Source organism: Aedes aegypti, chromosome 3 (assembly GCF_002204515.2).
Source record: "Aedes aegypti strain LVP_AGWG chromosome 3, AaegL5.0 Primary Assembly, whole genome shotgun sequence".
Lineage (NCBI taxonomy): Eukaryota > Metazoa > Arthropoda > Insecta > Diptera > Culicidae > Aedes > Aedes aegypti.
In genome coordinates this window covers 139102959-139125882 of record NC_035109.1, presented here as the reverse complement: position 1 = coordinate 139125882, position 22924 = coordinate 139102959, and the positions used below count along the sequence as shown (strand labels likewise).

Below are 22924 nucleotides of genomic sequence, written 5' to 3'. Positions count from 1 at the left end.
ATAATTTAGCATAAATTAATTAAACAAGCAAAGAGGTTTTTCCCAAAAGGCTTTGCCATTGGTTTCGCTACACACCTCCAAGACAGGATGCTTTTTAACATTTCCAAGGACAGATGGAATGTATCCTATTCGGATCCAGCAGCAATTTGGGTTTATAAAACATGTTTTGAAAAAGCTACTTGTAAGCAGTTTGGCTACCGGCTTAATTTCCATATCCTCGCATGACACTACTATAAAGATTTTTCCGAAAGGTGTACAGGCGTCGTATGAAGAAGCAAAGAGTTCTAGACCAATCAATCTGACCTCTTTTCTTCTAATATGTCTGAAACCAATTATCTTTATGACAACATCACAAACATGGCAAACATACCTCTTCATGTGAATCAGATTCTATGACACTACCCCGAACGCCACTACCCCGAAAGCCATTACCCCGAATGGGTCATTACCCCGAACGCCACTACCCCGAATGGGTCACTACCCCGAACGCCATTACCCCGAATGGATAACATTTTGAGACATATTCTAGTTAGAGAGTGGGGAGATAATTGTACGATTCCTTTTGAGTATTTCACGAGTTTGGCTCAAAAATGTATTTTTCAAATATAAGAAGATAAAAAAGCCGCTAGTTGTTCAGCAAATAATGTTTACGCACTAAGTTTTGTCCTCTAATTTTGGGAAGATTCACACAGCCACATTGCAATGCTCTGAAGAACAGCCTATTTCGAAAAGAAGGGTGAATTTATTATGAGAAGGATAGCTATAATATGTACAAAATTAGGATGTAGTAAAGTCTCTTATTGGACGTTGGTTGCCACTTTCTTTACTCATTTTATAGGTGTCGGGCATCAAGATTAAGATCTTCTTAAAGATTTTGTTTCGTAAACGATGGTAATGGAAGTTCACCCTGAGAAAGTCGCTGCAAAAGTTGTTCTATGGAACCCGCCTAAAAACCAACCTAATAGACGACCGTTCCGCTATCGCACTTGTACACTTGTACATGTTAGAAAAATCGGCGGCCTCTGATTGACGCTACAGTAAAAACTTTTGTTGATTTGTGGGATCATTAATTTGAATTTCTGTGAGATAACCACAGAAAAAAATATTTTTTTTTTTTTTTTGATTCAAGATAATGAAGAAATGATGATGACAGAAAAGTGGTGAGTAAATCCATAAGAGACCTGTCTGTTTTAATACAAGAAGATAAAAGAAAGGGAAAAATTCCGATTAGAATCATAGCAGGAATCACTTTAGTGAATGCCTTCAAGATATATTCCTTTATAAAAAGCTGTTCTATATGGAAATATTAGTGACTAGCTTATCCCACAAAAACGTGAAAGAACAGCCTATTTAAAAAAAGAAAGGCAAATATCTGGTGAAATGTTTGCAGCTATGACGTGAATGATCACTGTAACAACGTGATGCTAAGACACAACCTATATTCATAAGAAAGAAAAATATTTGTTCAAAAACAAAATTGAAATATGAACACCACCAACAAGTCCAAATACCGGTGATTACGCATCTGTTAAGCAACACCATATTGAGGGTTTTTTTTTTCTATCTTTATTAACGAGATTTTTAGCCCTGGGCTAGTTCATCTCGGGACCAACGGCTTTACTTCCCTTCCGAAGGAAGTCGATATTAAGGGTTATGAATTCGAATTCCTTTCAGTCAATAAAAGGCTTATTTTATTAAAGCCCATTCACAAATTTCGTAACGCTGAAGGGAGCAAAAAAGTTTGTGGGTGGTTGTCCTCAAAATGCTACAGCCCATTCACAATATGTAGAATTTCCATACAAAAAAAAGTACGAGGGGGTGGGTAGGTGTTAAAAATGGCAATTGTTGGCGAAATGAAATTTGTGAATGAACCCTTGAATTGCGAAGGTAACCACTGAGCTGATAAACAGGCACTGTCTCAGAAAGAATGAGAAGAATATAGTTGCCATCAAGATATTTCGAAAGAATAAATATACGATGAACATTTTACCGACGAATTTTACGTGCCATTAATTACCAGCTTTCATTAGAGACGCATTTTTGCACTATACATACTATTCGGGGTAATGGCTCATTCGGGGTAGTGGCGTTCGGGGTAATGAGTAGTGACTCATGCGGGGTAGTGGCGTTCGGGGTAGTGGCGTTCGGGGTAATGGGATGGAGCCGTGAATCAACATGCATCCCAATCTGGAAAACCTACTGCAACTATTTTACGAAAAGCTGTGTATCCCGAGCAGAAGAAAAGTGCTACTGAATACCAAACTAAGGTATTCCATACCGGATAATTTCCAATACTATAACAACAGGTATGAATGAGCCCTGCATATGAGGTAAACTACCTCAAATAATATCTCATGCATGTTCTACTAACACCAAACTGATGATTTGATCAGGTATTGTGATACCTAAATAATACGTGATGGATTTTCATATAAAAGTGAAATTTTTCAATAGTAGGTCAATACCTCAAGCAGTCCTCAATAGCTGTCTAATACCTCAATGAAGTATTTGACTTTTTTTTAACAGTTTTTGCAATACCATTATAATACCAAATCGAGGTATTGACAACTGAACAATGCCTAATTATGGTATGATACGAAAATATGGTAGTCATATGCAGAGGCGCGTCCACGTTCGAAACCATGGGTAGGACAAACGTTGGCAAATATTTTGTGCACAGTGAAGGTAAGAAAAATTTTAACGCTTGAAATTGAAGTTCTCTATATTCGAATATTGTGGGGCCCAGATAGCCGTAGCGGTAAACGCGCAACTATTCAGCAAGACCAAGCTGAGGGTCGTGGGTTCGAATCCCACCGGTCAAGGATCTTTTCGGGTTGGAAATTTTCTCGACTTCCCAAGGCATAGGGTATCTTCGTACCTGCCACACGATATACACATGCAAAAATGGTCAATCGGCAAAGAAAGCTCTCAGTTAATAACTGTGGAAGTGCTCATAAGAACACTAAGCTGAGAAGCAGGCTCTGTCCCAGTGGGGACGTAACGCCAGAAAGAAGAAGAAGATATTCAAATAGGCTCAAACGCAAATGGGTGTAAGTGACTTTTTGCTCGGTTTTGAGTTGACTGGGAAAATTGTACTGTTTCCATGCGTTCTAGCGACATTTTCTGTTGATTTTTTCGCTCAACAGAAAAAAAATACAACCTTATTTTCATGATTTACAGGGCTGGTAGCGACTGAGTGCCTTAAAATAGGAAATTATAGACCTCTTGCTAGAAAAAAGAAACCTAAAAAGAGGCCGGAAATAGCATCAGAACATACATTACTCTAAGATCAAATACTTTTTTCGAGAATTCCTCGTGACATTACGACAAGTATTACTGTATGTGTTTTTTCATGATTTTCGCTTGGAATTTCAGAAACATATTCATGTATTTGCCCATATGATCAGATAATACTCCTGAAACGTTTAAAAGAGTTCATTTAATGATTATTTCCCAAGTAATTTCTCTACGAATTTTCCTATGGAATTTCTTCAATAACAAGATACTTCAAGTATACCTCAAGAATGGCAATTTCCCCAAGGAGTACCACAAAAATGGAATTTCTCCAAAGATAATTCTGAGTTTCAACATTTGAGACATGTTTCAAGAAATCCTAACTCTTCAAAACTTTATCCGGCGATTCATTCATCGATTTCCTTGGGACATGCTCCAAGACTCCCGATCAAAACATCTTCTAAAATTCAATAAATAACTTCTCCAGAAATTTCTAGGGATTTTCTTTAATATTGTATACTAGGATTTATATACCCTCATCAATTGCTCCAGAGATTCCGTCAAAGATTTCTACAAAAAATCCTTCAGTGATTCTTCAGATTTTATCAAGTAGGTTTTACATTTTTTTTTTTAAGATTTCTTGAAGGAGTGTTTCCAAGGAAATGCCTAGGATTTTTTTTTTTCTGGAAAATAAATCCGAGAGGTATTTCTGAGGAAAATACTTGAATAACCTTTGATAAGACTTGTGTAATTTTTTCTTAACAAGTATTTCACAGGTTTTTTTTTCTAGATTGTTTTCGAAAAATGTTGGACAAAATCTTCATAAAAATTTGTTCAGGAATTATCGGAGAAATTATTGGGAAAATTTTCTGTAGTGCAAACTGTCGAGAAAATTAGAATAATCTTTTTAAAACTGCATGGATTTTATTTTTTATTTTTTGGTAAAATGACATGAGTATTTGGATGAAATGTTGGAAAATTCGTGGAAGAAAAAAATAGATTTGTTCAAAATACCCATCAAAGAATTGCGAAAATCTGTGAGGATGAGATGAATTTCTGAAGTAATCGACATGAACAGGCGGAAATATTCTCGCAGGGCTTCTTGAAAACAAATCCTTAGGCTATATTTTCAAACACTCTTGAATAAACCTTCTCGCAAAATATACTGTAGAAATCATTGGAACATCTCCTAGAGTGACTACTAGTAAATTCGGTTGAATGATTAGTAAACAATAACTGGATAAAATTCTAGAAAATTTGAAAAACAATGAAAGACATAGCTTTGGAGTCCTCAAGGATTTCCTGGAGCAAATTCTTCTAAGCATCCTTTGAAAAATCGCTGGAATAATTTGTGGGAAAATAGGTTGAGAAATATCTAGAAGAATTTCTGGAGACATCCTTGTAAGGGACCCTGAAAGTATTCTTAATAAAATCACTATGAAAATTTCTAAAGCATTAATATAATTTTTTGTTTGTTGAATGAGGGGTACATGGTTTTGCAGCATATTAGAATAAAAAATTTACCTGAATTTCCATTTTATTATTTTTTGCTAGTAATTATTTTCAACCGGCGGTATTCAATTCCACCACTGGATCGTAATAAATAGTTGAACTTTCTCGTTGCGGATATGTACCCAGATAATCAGAAGTCGCATCAAAGTTCACGTAATAACTAGTTTATTCCTACAAATTACACGAAACCCGCAAAACACGGTGGATAAAATCGTCAGATTGATGAGTTTCCTCGCATAAAACGTTTTTTTCTGAGTTAATTTGTACATTTTGTTCCGTCCCGTACACTCGTACAAAGTAAGTTGAATTAATCCGCAGCAGCTGTCAAAATCAACATTTGTTATCATAAGTTAAGTCGCATAAGATTGCGGATCAGTTCGGTTGGAAATTTATGCACTCACATTGTATGCTATTAATCATCACATAATATGCACGTATATCGCCTCTACGTAGAAGGCCTTTTCGCAACATCTTATAAGTGAAATTTTGCACGTGCAAAGCCTCCAGGTAATTTCGTTATATGTACATTTTGGGGTTCTACCCCATTACCCTGAATGCCATTAACCCGAACGCCATTACCCCGAATTCCAAATCCCCGAACGTCTCATTACCCCGAATGACATTACCCCGAATTTCAATGTCATGGGAAATGTCATCTATATCATCATGTCAAGATAATTTTAAATTCGGGGAAATGGCATTCGGGGTGATGGAATTCGGGGTAATGGTACACTCGGGGTAGCGGGGTAGGATCACATTTTGGTTGGCTGGGTAAGGACGTGGACGGCGCCGTTATTGATTTTTCAATTTTGAGCTCTCGATTTGTGTATATTGAGAATCCCAAGCCCCGTTCATTGGTTTTCTGCGCAATTTCGATTGTTCTAGTCAATCACGGAGTAGCAATTTTGAATTGTACGGTCAGCTTTGCTTATGCTCATGCTCATTTGAGAATAAGATTTTTTCCTTGCATAGAGAGTCCATTGAAGTCCATACAATGCTATCCTATCAGACCGCATCGCGATTAACCTAGAAAGCACAGTTGATAAAGTTAAGCAACAAGTTTGGGCTGGTACTGGTTGACACATGTATGTGATCAATAAGAAATTGTATGACTTCATCGCTAGTTTTGTTAGAGTTTTCCCTTTACTCACGACTTAGTCCACATCTTCTTCTTCTTGGTAACGTCCTTACTGGGACAGAGCCTGCTTCTCAGTTTGGTGTTCTTATGAGCACTTCCACAGTTATTAACTGAGAGCTTTCTTTACCTGAGTTGCCATTTTCGCATTCGTATATCGTGTGGCAGGTACGATTATACTCTAACCCAGATACCTTCAGCATGGCTTTGCTTTGTAGCCGTGGACGCTAACCACTCGGCTAAGGAAGGCCCCAACTTAGTCCACATAACGTGTCCAATAGTAGCTGATAAAGATGGTTCTGATATGTTCAGACCTCCATAAAACAACCCCATTACGCAACATACCGATTCATCATTTAACCCATCCAGCAACATCAAAAGTCCATAAATCTCATTATGATATCGCAACAGTAGGGCACATCATCTTGTATAACTCCAGGCTGATCCGTCCGCATCGGTCCCTTGACGACTCCAGGCGGTCTTTTCTCATCTAGGTATATAGACATTTGCTCCCACAGTTCCATATTGATCCAACAATGTGCCTATCTGGCGCGGCAATAATGACCGTCCATCCTTGCATTCCTCCTCTGCGTGTCCCGGCGAAGGAACAGAAACAGAAACATCATCTCGCCACCGGTTGTTTCACCTTAATTATCCGCTTTTCCAACCGCGCCCTATCTATTGTTCAGGTCCCGACTGATAATTTATTGCCTCCATAAACACTGCCCCACGTACGGTTGGCGAGAGCTGAGCCCAAGCTTTTCGACTGGTCCCACGCGATTTGAAAAGCGGTTGACGCATTTTACCTTCCACTTGTGGATGCTACGGTGGTTGGTGGAATACCATTCATTGGTGAAGGGCTTTTAGCGTAGGTATTGTCCTTGCACCTCGAACACTCAGGACTTTGAGGGAAAATATGAAAGTATGAAAAACTAACACGCCATGCCACACCGGAGGAAAACACCTTCAACGGATAGAAATCACACAAAATTGAACACGATGCGCACAAAACCAAGCTCATCTGGACCAATGCATCTTGTGTGTGATTTTAACACATGCTCAATAGCTGCTTCTGGAATAGTTAAATAATGACTTCTTTTTTTTTTTTTGCAAAGCATAGGACACATTAAAAGCTCCGCCATACTAAGCATATCTGTGCAGCGTGAAATTTGAGGAAATTAAACAAAAATCAGTACAAAATCAATTTTTAAGGCTGTGTGAAAATAACACGCATGGTGTGTTGGCCCAGAACAGCCTGATTTCGTGTATTTCTTCTTAGAGAATGTACCTTCAAAATGTACACGGAACCACAAATCAACCCAACTTTGACTTCTTTTGACTCAATTCGGCTCTTCCGCGGGATAACCCAAATTTGGGTTAACTGGCATATAGCTCTCATTAGGTACGGGGACAGACCTGGTGTAGTGGTTAGAACACTCGCCTCTCACGCCGAGGACCTGGGATCGAATCCCATCCCCGACATAGTCACTTATGACGTAAAAAGTTATAGTGACGACTTCCTTCGGAAGGGAAGTAAAGCCGTTGGTCCCGAGATGAACTAGCCCAGGGCTAAAAATCTCGTTAATAAAGTCAAATCAATCAATCTCATTAGGTAGTTTTCGTTTGACAACATCGAAAGAAAAAACTATTCAGAGTGATAAAATTTCTACCCAGCGTTAGCTTTCGCAGTCTCCGTGATGGGTTAAAACAACTTAAACTTAGGTAATCTAGAAAGAATCCAAATTTTGCTTATTCCACTGAACTTCACTTCGACGCTGGGTTGGTGCGTCTCTCTCTGTTTTTGACAACATTGCTGTTGCGAGAGAGGCAAAACAAAACCCCGACCGTGGATGAATGTTAAATGCAGGTTACTGAAATTTGAGTTTGAAGAACTCATTTTTTGGGTACTCTGATTTCTCCGTTTATCGCTTGAAAAGTAAGGAGTACTGTTCATCTAGGCAATTGGCCTTTTTATGTGACAGCTCCGAGACTATCATTTCCGAAGAAGAGACAGACGATTTAGAGCATAAATTGAAGTGTTCAATTTGATAAAGAGGTGAATTAGAGTGAATATATCAACGAAAACTAATATTTTAGGAAACCACTTTTGGAAATACGTGCTGAGGTCATCTTGAGGTTTTTTAGTGAGCTGAATATCATTACGATATGATGTCAAATCTGACACTTTCATTTTTTTTAGTGGGTTACAACCTTTAATGGGTATATTTTTGGAAATGCAATGAAAATTTTCAAAAATATTAGTTTTGCTCAAGTTTTTTGCATGATGTTCATTTTACCACTAACAGCTGTTCATTTTACCCACATAGTGAAGGTAAAATGAACACTTGCATCGTTTTTTGCTTGCGATAAAAAATATGTGAAAATTCAGCTACTTTAGTCTGAATTTGTGTCGCTACTTTAGATACCATCACTATTTTTTATGTTGTGCGATAGAACTATTCAAATTCCTCGTTTTTCTATCAGAAAGCAAATGATTTCCTTAAGGTATTCATTTGACGGCTTATGAACAAAAGGTCGAAAGCACAAAAGGTCGAAAGACAAAAGGACAAAAAGTCGAAAACGATTTGCATGATAGGAAACTCTTCCTTCTTTGAAAAAATATTTTCGACCTTTTGTCCCTTCTTTTGTGTTCTTCGACCTTTTGTCTTTTCGACCTTTTGTCTTTCGACCTTTTGTCCTTTCGACTTTTTGTCATAGATTCGTGGATCTGTCGTGTCGAATTGCAAGGTAAAATGACGTGTAAAACTTGTGATTCTGTTAAGAATTGACTTTGGTTCGATAGCAAAGTCTTTTACACATGATTTGAACGTGATATCAATCACTAGTAGACATAGTTTGCCTATCATGACAAGGACTCATATCTGCCATTCACGCGTGACATGTTAAATAACATGTTATTTTTGGGGAAACCGGGCACCCGTAGTGGAATCGGAAAATCACCAATCGGTAATAAAACCTATAGCAATGCTTTCAATAATTTGTAAATTAACGTGTTTTACATTTGAATTTGCATTGCCGATAGCGACTGGTTTTACACCATCGATTGATGTGTTATACAATTAGTGAAAATTGACGTGTAAAACACATTGATCGAGCTTGTAGAATGTTTTCAGTGTGTATCACCTTGTAGGGGAATTGTAACAAGTTGGAAAACTGTGATGGAAATATATTTTTTTCATTATTTTAATAATATTGAAAATTTTTTCCACAATTTTTTAAACATGTGGGTTAAATGAACATGTAACTGAAGGGGTGAGTGGGAGGACAAGCTGCACCATTTCGTTTTGCTTTTCCACGGAAAATAAGGCTTTCTTCGAACCTCAGCCTTTTTCTTTAGTGACAATTAAAACGATTAAATCTATCTGGACAGAGATTCCCGGTAGAAGACCGATGCAGACCTTACAGACATTTCGCAATCGATGGCACGTTTAGATGTAGCCATTTGATACCTGGCTATTAGACAGTTTCACAAAAATCAAAATTTCTGGGATTCAACCAGTCACCCCTAAGTCCTAGTTGCAATACTAAAACAAACTACCAGACAAATTTTCATCCAATTTGGAAAAGATTAGGAGGTGCCTCAAGTCGAATTTGTGTTTTTTGGCTATTTTTTAGATTCAAAAAATTCTAACAAGAATTTGGAAAAATGAATATCAGAATGAATACCACTAGTTGAACGTATTATTAGTACTTTACAACTTTTGAGAACACTGTATGCCGATTAGAAATGGTTTTGACCTCATAAAATTGATTTCTGTTCATTAAAGTACCTGTAAAACATATATTTCTCTACAGTTTTTGTTCTACGAGATTCTAAACCACATGCCTAATCATAAAAGTTCAATCGTAGTATCGTTCCTTTGTCATTTCTGAACATTTTTGTAGTACATCATTTTTGTATCCGAATTACAGATAAATTGTAAAAAATCGTCGGAAATACGACATTCCTCATTCCCCTGCATTTAGAGCTGCTGCCAAATGGCGCAATTCCTGACATGTTACAAAATTGAACATAGTAGCTTTGCTTTTTCAATGATGGATGATGATTGAAGAAAACATCTAGCAAATGTCATTAACGCAGTCGTGTTTCAAACAACATTCGCATTTGATGCCAAGCATTTACATGTGTGATATAGCCCCGATGTCAAGCTTTTCGACTACTGATCTTGAGGATCAGAGTTTGATTACGCGAGTTCATTTAGGGTGTTTTTTTCCAATGGACCAAATGACTTGAGGCCAACAAATTTCATCACGATTTATTGTTCAAAAGTGTATCTTGTGGCTGAGTTTTAATCAATAGAACTCACAAAAATCTCCCACTCCTAAGTGAATGAAGAGAAATGCTCAAGTAGTGATTTGCCCCTTTAGTCCTTTTTCTATGCTGCTTATAATAAACGATGGTTTCACTCGAAAAAAAGAATCAAACTCTGATCCTCAAGATCGGTAGTCGAGAAGCTTGACTTCCGGGCTATATCACATATGAAATTGCTTGGTATCAAATGAGAATGTTGTTTGAAACACGACTGCGTTGATGACAGTTGCTAGATGTTTTCTTCAATCATCATCCATCATTGAAAAAGCAAAGCTACTATGTTCAATTTTGTAACTTGTCAGCAATTGCGCCATTTGGCAGCAGCTCCAAATGCAGGGGAATGAGGAATGTCGTATTTCCGACGATTTTTTACAATTTATCTGTAATTCGGATACAAAAATGATGTACTACAAAAATGTTCAGAAATGACAAAGGAATGATACTACGATTGAACTTTTATGATTAGGCATGTGGTTTAGAATCTCGTAGAACAAAAACTGTAGAGAAATATATGTTTTACAGGTTCTTTAATGAACAGAAATCAATTTTATGAGGTCAAAACCATCTCTAATCGGCATGCAGTGTTCTCAAAAGTTGTAAAGTACTAATAATACGTTCAACCAGTGGTATTTATTTTGATTTTCATTTTTCCAAATTCTCGGTAGAATTTTTTGAATGTAAAAAATAGCCAAAAAACACAAATTCGACTTGAGGCACCTCCTAATCTTCTCCAAATTGGATGAAAATTTGTCTGGTAGTTTGTTTTAGTATTGCAACTAGGACTTGGGGGTGACTGGTTGAATCCCAGAAATTTTGATTTTTGTGAAACTGTCTACTGGCTATGTCTACTTTTGTGTTTCCCCCCACTCATTCATATTCTCCGCAAGTGTAGCTTCAAACTTCAATTTTATCAGTAAATTCCGATATATATATATATTCAAGTTATAATGTGTTTTTACACGAAACATGGTTTGCTGATACTCGGCTTTTATTTACTGAGATCCCAGGAAATTTGTTTACCGACTACTCGGCTGTGCAGATCTCAATGTTTAGTAGAGAATCTCGTAAATTTGGAGGCTAGTACTAAAAGGAGTTTTAAGATAACTATGAACAATCATTGAACTTTGTTCCGATAACTACCATTTTTATTTCCAATCGGCACATCCGTTCCACACGGGAAAAGAAGGAGTTTTTTTTACCTTGTTAGCATTTGTTGAATCTTAAGGATATCGTATCGTATCGCTTATTCTTCTTGTTCTTATTTTCCTGGCGTTGTGTCCTCACTGGAACAGAGCCTGCTTCTCAGCTTAATTCGTAAGAAAAAAAAACAGATAATTTGATAGGAATTTTGTTTTAAAATGGATATTTGGTATCAGAATGATATATCTTCAAGTTCAGAGAAGCATTAATTCTTTCATTTATTTGGTCAAAACCCATTAATTGAAATGAACAATCAATTTAACAGCTGAGATGAGATAAGAATGAAAGACTCTGATTGTTTTGTTTCTATGGATGCCTCACAATTCAACATGATGAGCGCTAAGATGGTAAAAAAAACATTCAACCGCTTTAAACCAAGATGGTGTCAATTTCCAAGCTGGCCGCCAGATTTTTGAATTTCAAAATTATACTCTTAAGTATTGACATTACGTCCACATTAAAACAAAGCCTGTCTCGCAGCTGTTAGATTTCGCTTTTTCTTCACATGTACAGAAATCAAGGAATTTTTAAGCTCAAAAACTTAAGATTTCCTCAATAAATGAATGCACTTATGCAGATGTTTTACAATAAAACAACAGATTTCACAACAATACTTACTAATGTCCCAATGAGCAATCCATAAACTTCATTCAATGACAACCATGCATATGGTTAAAAAATGTTGTTTATTTGAATCAATGGTTTCAATCGGATTTGATTCATTGAATTTCATTTTTCATTAATCCGAAAATTTAAAAATATATCTAAGAACCATTTTGTTATATAAAAACGCATTAGAAAAGAAAATTCATGAACAATAAGTTGTTTTTATAGCTAACTAAGCTGGTAGCACTCGGTTCAGTAGGGACGTAACGCCAGGAATAAGAAAAATAAGAGTATACGGAATCTGCTTTAGATGTAGCCTCGAAATTAAACATGCTAGTGTTCAGGAATCTTTGGAGAATTAAAAACATTTCCACAACGTCCCTGTTAGAATGGTTTTTTGACTTCGTCTAAGATTTTTTATTTGAGGTTATGGCTTTCAGTCTTAAATAAAACTCAAAAACGAATTTTTGCTTACATCCGACGTTTCGGACACATGTATTGTGCCTTTTTCAAGGATTAGCTGTGTTCCGTTTTATCGTTTGCCCACAGCATAGGCAACATTTGTCCAACAGCATAAATTGAATTCCCCGTTCGAGTACTATACGGGAGTAGAAATCCGAAAACGATCCGGGTCGCAGAACTGAAAACGCAGTTGCCAGTTTTGACGACACTTTTACTCTTGTTGTGTCCGGAATACATAACTAGAAGAATATCTTAAGCATTTCCGCCAGAAGATTTTTTTCAGAGTTCTTTCAAGAAAGTTCTAAGTTTTCCAAGATTTTATACAGTGATTTACTCATTGACTTCCCTGGGACATACTCCAAGATTCCTGGTCAAAATGTCTTCTAAAATTTAATCAATAACCTCTACAAAAATTTCTATAGATTTTCTTTAAAGTTTTTCTCCAGAATTGAGATGAGATTTCAACCAGAAATTTATCTAAAAATACCTTCTGCTATTGCTCCAAAGATTCTATCTAAGATTTCTACAGATATTCCTCCAGTATTTTTTTTGATTTTTATTTTAAAGTAAGCCTTGAAAGCAGTTTTTCCAGGAATTTCTCAAGGGAAACGCCAAAGAAATTTTTCTGAAAAATAAATCCGTGAAGAGTTTTGGATTTCTGGGAGCAAACGAGGGATGAATTCTTGAAGCAATCCACATGAACAGGCGGAAGAATTCTTGCAGGGTTTCTTGAAACAACCGTTTATGGATTTCCTCGGAAGAAATTCTGTACATTTTTTGCCTAGGCTGGATAATTTGGTTTAAGCGGTTATTGAAAATATATCTGGAAGAAATTCAAGGATAGCTTTGAAAAAAAAATCAAAGTTATACTTGGAAAATTGCTGGAGACAGTAGCTTTGAAGTTCTCAAGTTCCTTGGGCGAATTCTGGATAAATTATTCTAAGAATCCTTGGAAAAATCGCCGAAAGAATTTCTGGGAGAATTGGTGGAGAAATCTTTAGATGAATTTCTGGAAAGGTCCCTGTATGAGTCCCTGAAAGTAATCTAAATAAAATCACTATGATGATTCCTGAACCTATTTTTTTGAGAATCTAGGATAAAATTCTTGAAGAACCCGTTATAGTTTTTGAAGGTTTCTTTGGAGCCTGTACAATTTTGCTTCAAGATTCAAGCAGAATAAGCAAAAAGAGACTTTAGAGACCACTTTGGTTGAAATAGATACCTAAGAGATTAATAATAGAGATATGCAAAAAATAGAAACCAAGTCTCTCAAAAACCCTACTACCAGACCCGTCTTTAGGATCATTGATTGGATCAACTTTTGTTATGATTCATATTGAAAACTATGAATATCTGAATATCTCTAAACATATTTGACAAAAAAAGGCAAAACTGTTTGTCTTCACAACAGCAACAATTTCGCAAATTCGTGTTGTTTTATTTTTATTGCACCGAAGTAAAAGTTTTCAGAAAAAAACAAAAGATGCTTTAACACTTCAGTCGTCACGCTGTTGCATTTTGTACAAAAGTGGTGAAAAAATCTCGCTTATCGTAGGGCAAGTGTACCATTAGTGGTGCACCTAAGGGAAAACTGCTAAAACACGGTGTTAAGATCATGAAATATATGATTTTAACGTATCATTCGATAGATCTCAAATCCTTCTATCATTCAAATGTATAAAAATCACGATTCATTTAAAATTTCCCTGCAAAAAGCCTTGCACCAATAATAGGAACACTGTTCCTTTAGTGGAGGTATATTTTAAGGATGGTTCCTTTAGTGGCGCAAACCATTGATTTCTTATGGGACCCTCCACTATGGGTACTGATGCACCACTATAGGTGCAAAGGAGCAAAAAAATTAAGCAAAATAATTGTTTTAAATAGTTTTACGGTTAAATTTCATGAATATTATTCGATTACTTGTACCATTTTCGCATCGTACATAATACAAAAATATCACATAATCATTTATTAGCGCGAAACATGCCAAAACACACTACTTCCACTATTGGAGCTACCTCCACTAAGGGAGCGTTTGCCCTATACAGCTTCAGCGTTGTGGTTCGAAAAATGGCAAACCGCACGACGACTGAAGGGTTAAAAATGTTTCATCGCGTAGAAACTCCGTATTTGATGGAATTTCTTCAATAAATAAATCCAAAGAAAAAAAAAACTTTCAAAATATCGTCATAATCTGCTCTAAATATTTTTATGAATGATGCCACAAAATATCAGTAGGAATTTGGTCAAATCATTTTTCAGGGATTGACAAAGAACAATTTCAAGAAATTTCTATGGAAATTCTGAATCAGCCAAGAACTTTTATAGAGTGTGGTGTAGGAATTGCTCTGAAAATTATCAAGAGATTCAACAATGCTTTGATAGATCGTACAGGGTGTCTACTCATTTACAGAAATGAAATTCCCTGAGTTTTCCAGGTTTCAAAAAATAATTACAGGTTAAAGAAGTTTTCCAAAACATACAAATAGTTAATTTAAAATGAATAAAAACTTGTTTTTTCAAATGAAAAGTATCTTCGAAAATAACTTTATCTAGGAAAAAAATCGAAAATGTTTATCCAATGATCTGAAAGGGCCATACTCTTAAAATGAGATTCAGATGTATGGACTTCATTGACGTACCCACAATATTTTTCTGGAGAGCGTTTTGCATTTTTTCTCTGGGGAAATTAAGGCTGGTAGTATGATGGTTTAAGAAATTATTACTTTAGACACTTCTAGTTAAAAAAACGAGACCATACATATATTATGAATAATAAGAGATACCTACCGAGATGAGAGTTTGATTGTTACATTGAACAGACATTTTTATATGTATGATTCTAAGGGCCTTTTTGGAATTTCTCATGACATTTCCAGTATAACAGCTTTATTAACTATATATTTCTTTCACGTTTTACTCCGTAGATCCCTTCAGGAGTTTGTTTTGAAATTTTTCATGAACTTTCTAAATGATTCTTCCGAAAAAATTGTTTTATACCTTCAGTAATTCAATCTGGATTTTTTCTAAGGTAACCACATCAGGAATCATCCATCCAAAAATTATTCCATTAATTTCCAGCATTTCCGTTTAGAGTATCTTCAAAAATTCATACAGTAATTCCTCCATTTTGCTTTTTGAACAATTTTCATTGTAATCTTTATATATTTTCTAGTTATTTATCAAAATTTCAAGCAATTTTTTAGATTGTTTTGAAAAAAATAAAAAATCTGCGTTGAATTTTGAAAGTATGTTCTAAGTACGACTTCCTTGAATTCCTTCGAGGATCTTTAAAAGACCTCCTTAATGTTTGATGAAGTTCATCCTAAAATACAAACAAATATTATCTCCAAATAATGTTCTACAAGACGTTTTGAAGAAAATTATTGAAGTATTTGGACCGAATCCCTGAACCTTGAATAAAGATTCAAAAAATCTATGGAGATTGGGAAATTTTACACAAAAAATATCAAAGCAGCAACAATATCTTGATGATATGTTGGAGACATTCCAAGAGAAACTTCTGGAGGAACTTAATGAGGAATCCTAGAAACAAATTTATCGAGGAGTTCTTTGAAAAGTTTATAATAGACATCATCGAATAACGCCTGAAGAATTTTTTAAGCAATTCGTGAAAGTAATCGAGGATGAATATTTAAATCTTATGAAAATGCCTGGAATAAATGAAAAAATCGGCTTAGTACTTATTGTAGGTTTTTGTGGAAAAGTGTCGAAACGAATAAACTTTTGTGGAAGCGTTAGAGCGCTTCAAGATTTTTGGACCAAATCCTGAACAAATTCTTCTAAGCATCCATTGAAAAATCGGATGTAGCATCCTTGAAGAAATTTATGAAAGTAGGTATTCAAAAAGAAATCACTGGAGAAATTACTAGAAAAATATAATTAAGAGCTTGTGGAATAGTCGTCTAATAGGTTTTGTAGGTTTCTCTGAAGCCTCTAGAATTTTGCACCAGGTGTTTATTTATTTCGTATAATAGGCGAAAAACCAATTTTGTATTTTTTTTAAGTTTTAAACTTATCAACTGCTCATGAACGACACCCAACTGAAACTGTACTTGATTTTACCAATTTGACAACCTTAAGTTCTAAATCCTTGTCTAAACATGTTTTATATTGATTAATTAAAATCGTTAAAAGGACTGACATGTTCAGTGCTTTGATAGCGGCGCAGCCGACAAAATTTATGGTTGAGGAGATTTTTTGTCACAAAAACCACATATTCTACCATCTATTACTGTTTCAAAATAATTTCCCTGAGTGTAGCCGAAATTCCCTGAGAATTCCAGGTTTTTCCAGGTTGAATAAAATTCCCTGAGAATTCCAGGTTTTCCAGGTTTTTCCAGGTAGTAGACACCCTGTCATATCAATAGTGACCGCACATTCTGAAGTCGCTAGCATTAGCACAATCGTGCTGTGTACAACACAATGTGAAAATTAGTGGATTAGATTAATCCACTAATTCATCAAAAAAAATCAATGACCTTCTTAAATGGATTTTTCAGTAATTACTTCCAGGAATGCTCACGGCAATTTATCCCAACGCATACTGAGTTGGGCGTAAATATTTTAAACAAAGCATCCATTGATTTATTCAGAAATTCTCTACGGATTACTCTATTTGCTTTTCTAACGGTTTAAGAGGTTTCTTGTAGCAATTTTTATAGTTTGTTTCCCATGAGTTATCGTGTCTTTCATTCTCCTTAAAAATAAGTACGACGTTGATTGAGTTTGTATGTAGATTGAACATATATCTGGATAATAGTTCAATTTAATTTTCCGGGTTTTTTATGAATCGTGGGTAGGACAATCGTTTGACTGTCCTACCCACGTGTTTTTGTGCGTAGTACATGTCCTATCTATCCTACCCACTTCCCGCGCCACTGTATTCAGCATAATCATATAAGGGGCTGTCCATTTATTACGTAAGGGGTTATGTGGGGAGGGGGGTTGCAGATTTCTTACGCGTCATACAGATTATTTTTAATTTTCATACAATAAATCTTACCATGGGGGGAAGGGGGGTCGGAAAACCGCCAACATTGTCTTACGTAATTAATGGACTGCCCTTAACATGCTGTTTGTGGTAGCGGAAAACATCGGACATGGTAATATACTGGGAGGGAGAAACCGATACAAAATGTCTGTACGCCAAGGTGAGCCGAGATTTTTGGTGTCACGAACTGTCACTGTGAGCCCAGATCTTAAAGAAGGACAAACATGAAAATAGCGCGTAATTAAACAAAACATACATATGTTCGCATTCCATCGAAGTTGACATCAATCAGTTGAAAATCAATTCCTGCACGTCCAAAAACAATGGCACGATAGCACATATTATTTTGATTGAATATAAAGTATTGAAACACGCATCTTTTTACTCATTTCGAATAAAAATGAAAATAAAATGCACAGAAAACTATGGCCCTTTTCCCAAGTTTGTCCGGGAAGATCAAAGGTACACAAGAAAAGAAAACTAGCAATTTTCCTCAAGCCTGCCTTGATTACCGTTGGTGGGCTGGAGTTATCTTGCAGTTTGGAAAAGTATTGTTTCATATTCCGTTTGAAGTATCTGTGCCTCCCTACCAGATAATATATGATCACCTTTGAGATTATTTACATCACTCGTAATGACAAATGAAAACAGATTCTCATCAATCCTATTAAGTCGCATAACAAATATTCAGGCAAATCTTTAAACAAATGAAAATAGAAAAAAAGAAAATCACTCACCGGAGGCGTCCGTCCGTCGTCCGTGTATCCGCAGTTGCAGCCTTCGTCACAACATATTCTAACGAGCTCGTGTTCCCCGCAGGTGCACGGTTCCTCGTCCTCCTCGTCGTACGGGCAGTCCTCCCGGATCAGGATAATGTAATCGGCGTCGAAGAACTCATTCCGCGTCTCGTCGAACACGACCCGATTCTTCCGGACCGGTGGCGGCCGGTTCGGCTTCTTGAGCAACCCCCGCAGGGTACCGGCCGTTTCGCGCATATCGATCGGCAACGTACGATAGATGGGCACCGCCTCGATCAAACACTCGCACCCGTCTTCGTCACTCACACTGACCTGGGCCCGTTCCCGCTCGGCACCGATCAGCAATCCACCGACACTTCCCGACTCGGACTCTAGCTCTTCCTCGAGCTCATCGTAGCAGTAGCGGATCTGGTAGACGTTCGGCTCGTACTGGCTGAGGTGCCGCGTGTCAAACTCGCAATTGGTGTACGGATCGGCCGCGAGGAGCTTCTCTAGGTTGAGGAATTCTTGATTTTCTTCACTTTCACTTCGCGGGATATGAGGGATTATGTCGTAGTCTTCTTCTTCCGAATCTTTGAACACGGTTTCGACTACTTCTAAAGGATCTTCGATGCGGGGTTTTCCACCGGGGAAAATAGTGCAGATCTCTTCCGATTCGACGCTTGATTCCGGGGTGGCAACAGATGGGCGGAGGTCTAGATGAAGGGTTGGGTTGTGGAGGGGTTTTGGAGGTGGATTTGGGACTAGCTCGAGGAGAGGCTCTTCGGGTAACTGTGGTGGTCGTGGTGGTGGTCTAGATGGTGGGGATGGGAAAAGGTATTGAGGAAGCAGAGACGGGAGAGAGGACGCTTTGGATAGGGATTGTTCAGGAGTGTTTGGGTTGTGTTGTGGAGGGCTGAGCTGTCGTTTGGGGGGAGGATCTTGTAGCTGCTGTTGTCGTTGTTTGCGTTCGAGATCGATACAGGAAAGAGAAAGTAGGGATGATGCCGAGAGGGACAGTAGTGAGGAGGAAAGTGGTGGAAGAACAGGAACGTTACGTTTCGGATCGAGAGTATGGCCTAGTTGGGTTCGGGTTGGAAAAACATCCTTTTGTAGTGAGCTGAGGGATGATGTTTTTCGTGATGGCACAAAACTTCTGCCTGCATGTGATTGTTCTTCCTGTTCTTGCTCAGCTCGGGCAGCTGCTGTCAATGATGGAGTCGATGATGCTGGCACTGACGATGAAACGGATGCTGTGTTTGTGTTAGTATAATCTGCCAGCAAAGTCGACAGTGAGCTTAAGGATGACGATAGATTCTGTGGTGGCCCCCCACTCGATGAGGTTAACGATTCACGTAATAGCTTTTTCGTATAGGCAAATCCTCGAAACCGTTCTTCCAGACGCTTTAATCGATTGCTGGCCTGGAAACACTCGTGCTTCTCACTAAGAAAACTGATTGGAGGTCGAAGATATTGATCGGTGTTTTTGGTCAGGAACCGTAAATCCTTTCGCTCGTCTATTTCCGATTCACTAACACTAGAATCTAGGCTATCGATATTCCGTAGGTCAGAATCGCCATTTTCACACACTTGCACACTAATTTCACTAGTAGTCTTCTTGGGAGACAGAAAATTTCCGATGAAAGTTTGCGTATCCTGATCCCGACACTGAGCGACGGATTTCTTTTCAGGCTTTTCCTCCGCTATCAATAGCAGAGGCTCACAGATTTGGGTTTCAGTCGAAACACTTTCACAGCCACACTCATCTACGTCATCGTCGATAATAATAATTCCACTGTCAGCACTTGATGGGGTAACGTTACTATTGTTATTCCTGCCACTGTTGCTGATGGTATTGGTAGCACTATCCTTAAGGACTTTTTCCTCTGCGGAAGATGAGGATTCCTCACCAGGCCTGTCTCCCGAGTTGGAGAAAAAGTTAAATTCACTTAATCCACGGACATTGATATGAGCATTGAGAGTAACTTCCACATTTAGGCCGTATGACGAAGGAATCCCATTGGGTGGTACCAACGGAGGCGGAGGCGGAGAACAAGTGCCATAATAATTTTCACTCTCACTGTCCGAGCCCTTGTGGTAGAAATTTTCCTTTTCACTGAAATGAACCTCTTTTACCCCACGATGGCCACTATTTTCCGCACCAACCGACGCACGATGCAATGGCGATGGAACTTGGATCGATTTTTCACACGCTTGGTTTGAATTTGGCAGATTTACGGATCCAAATTCCAGCTGTTCAATACCAGTAGGTACTGACGTTACAACATTTTCTACTTGTTTGACGACTGGCTGCTGCTTCTGCTGGTTCGAATCCGTTTCATCGATTCTCGGAGGCTCGGCGAAAGGCACTTCGGACACGACTCGGCCAACCCGAACACCTTCCTCGACCGTGCTGCCACCCTTTCTGCTATCCTTCCGTTCCCGAACGTGCACATCCTGAACGTCAACAATGTTGCCCTCGTCCCCGTTAGTCTTGTTTCTGCTAGCATCGATCGATCCACTGCCCGTTTGGGCCCCAACTGACAACGACGACCAGTCTCCACCAGGACCAATGTTGCCAGTTTCTGCACATGCGTTCTGCTCCCATGCATTTTCCACCGGAATTTCGTCGATTTTCCTCCCTCCCCATGGCAGTGTATCGGAATTCATCCACCCAACGGCCACCAAGGCACTTGTGTTGGTAAGGCTGCCAGTCGGTAAGGCAGTATCGATGACGGCTGGAACCGAAGCATCTTCCTCGAGCCGGACAAGATGCTGGCAGTCGAGACAACCATGACCATGTAACAGCGACAGACATGCGCACCGGAGCTTCCCATTTCCTTTTGTCACATTTCGGACACCGTCAACGTGATCAGCATCGAGAGAAACAATGTCATCTGTTTGCATAGTCTCTGTTGATATTTCATTACCACCCACTTTCGTCGCACCCCTTGCGCCACCCTCCCCCCTGCGAAGGTGCAACGGATCACTTACATCCCATTCACCAGCGACGACTTGTGTTGCGTCTTTTGTTACACATCGTTCGCTTTCATCTTCCTCGAATTCATCCCCTTCGCTGCGTTCGCCTTCCTCTGGGCCTTCTTCTTCTCCGCTGCCCACCAGTAAATCATCCAACAGGAACGTTACTTTTTTCACTTTCGGCTTCAGAGTTGGCACCTGGGAATGGGGGAGAAAATGCAAAGGGTAGACATAATTAATTACACTTGGTAATCAGCAATTTGCTGCTTAAGCAAACTCGAGAATACATAGGTATCGTCCTTAAGTGTTCCAGAACATTTGTGTAACCTCTCCGAAAAAATTCTATCTTAGTAATTTCTATGATCAGGGCTTGATGATTAAAAATTCTAAAGAAGACGGAAGGATATACCTTTGTGCTAAATGATTCGTAGCGATAAAGTAGGTAATAATGTTAAATACGATCCATGAGGAAATAACGTTCAAGGATTCTCAATTATACAGTTAGCCCACTATTTTGAATCAACTAAGGGTCATATGTCAGAAAAAATATAAAAAACATGATGACTCTGTACAAAACAAAATTACGCTTCCCTGGGCGCTGCAGTGTTGTGTTTGGAAATACATTTCAGAATTCTCAGTTATATAAATTCCAAATGTTGTCTATCTGTCTAAATGACTGGGCGTTTTTTTTTTGGAATCGCTTAATTTTTAAATCATAACTGGTAGGGGTTCTGATAAACCGCCTTAAGCTTAAAAAAAATCTAGTTAGGCGGCATCCACAAATTACGTAACGCTCTAGGGGGAGGGGGGGATTAGGCTCAAGCGTTACGGCTCATACAAAAATCAAAAAAAAAAATCATACAAAAAGCGTTACGGAGGGGGGGGGGAGGGGGTCGAAAATTTTCAATTTTAGCGTTACGTAATAAATGGATGCTGCCTTAGGGTAAATGGATCACTTAGTTGCTATAAATGCGGTTGTGCCATTTTTACTTTTTTAATTGAATTAGAACCGACACTATAAAAATAGTTGAAAACGTTGTTCTAATTGCTTCAAAATTGTGGAGATACCACCAATTTTTCTCATTTTCTCACTTGTACTTTTTCTTTTTTTTTTTTAATTTTTTTATTAGTATCATTCCACATTACATTCATTTCTTATATAATCACTTGTACTAATAGTTGCGGTAAGTGTTCTTATAATGGAGGGTCCCATAAGAAAACAACGGATACCGGCCCTCAAAAGACTTCATCAAATATAGGCCTTCGGATCTACAAGCATGATCAATGGTCTATCGATAGCTATTAATTTAATATGGCGCAGTCTTTCAATTAATCATTTAAGTCACCGGAATACTTTATTGGTGTGTACGTATGTTTTTGGTCCTCCAAGCACTTCATTGAATATAGGCCTTGGGATCTACGACCGTTATAAGTTATTTAAGGTTAGTTTTAAAATACTCCTAAGGTTCTTAATCATTCATGCGAGTAATCTGTGTATCGTATTAATTTGAGCGAATGTTCTTGGTCCTCCAAGACCTCTTACCCCAACCGGAGGTCGTCATCCTAGATTTTCGTCATCCCCTTGTCGTGCCTGTTCCGAAAGTACAAACTTCTGAAGGAATCTCTACAAATACTTCTGCAGTTCTGTAAGAATCACTTGAGGAACTTCTTTAGCAGAAGAAACTCTGCTGGTCAAGATGCAATTTTTG

At 38.0% G+C, this 22924-nt stretch overlaps 1 protein-coding gene across 4 annotated transcripts in view; it reads right to left on the bottom strand.

The window, feature by feature from the left end:
- LOC5567265 overlaps window positions 1-22924 on the bottom strand; it is a 437455-nt gene that overhangs the window by 273279 nt on the left and 141252 nt on the right. For all 4 annotated transcript variants that reach the window (XM_021849478.1, XM_021849479.1, XM_021849480.1 and 1 more), the window contains exon 4: window positions 18237-21413. In XM_021849478.1, coding sequence (XP_021705170.1) covers window positions 18237-21413 — 3177 coding nt within the window. The remainder of the gene's footprint in view (window positions 1-18236; window positions 21414-22924) is intronic.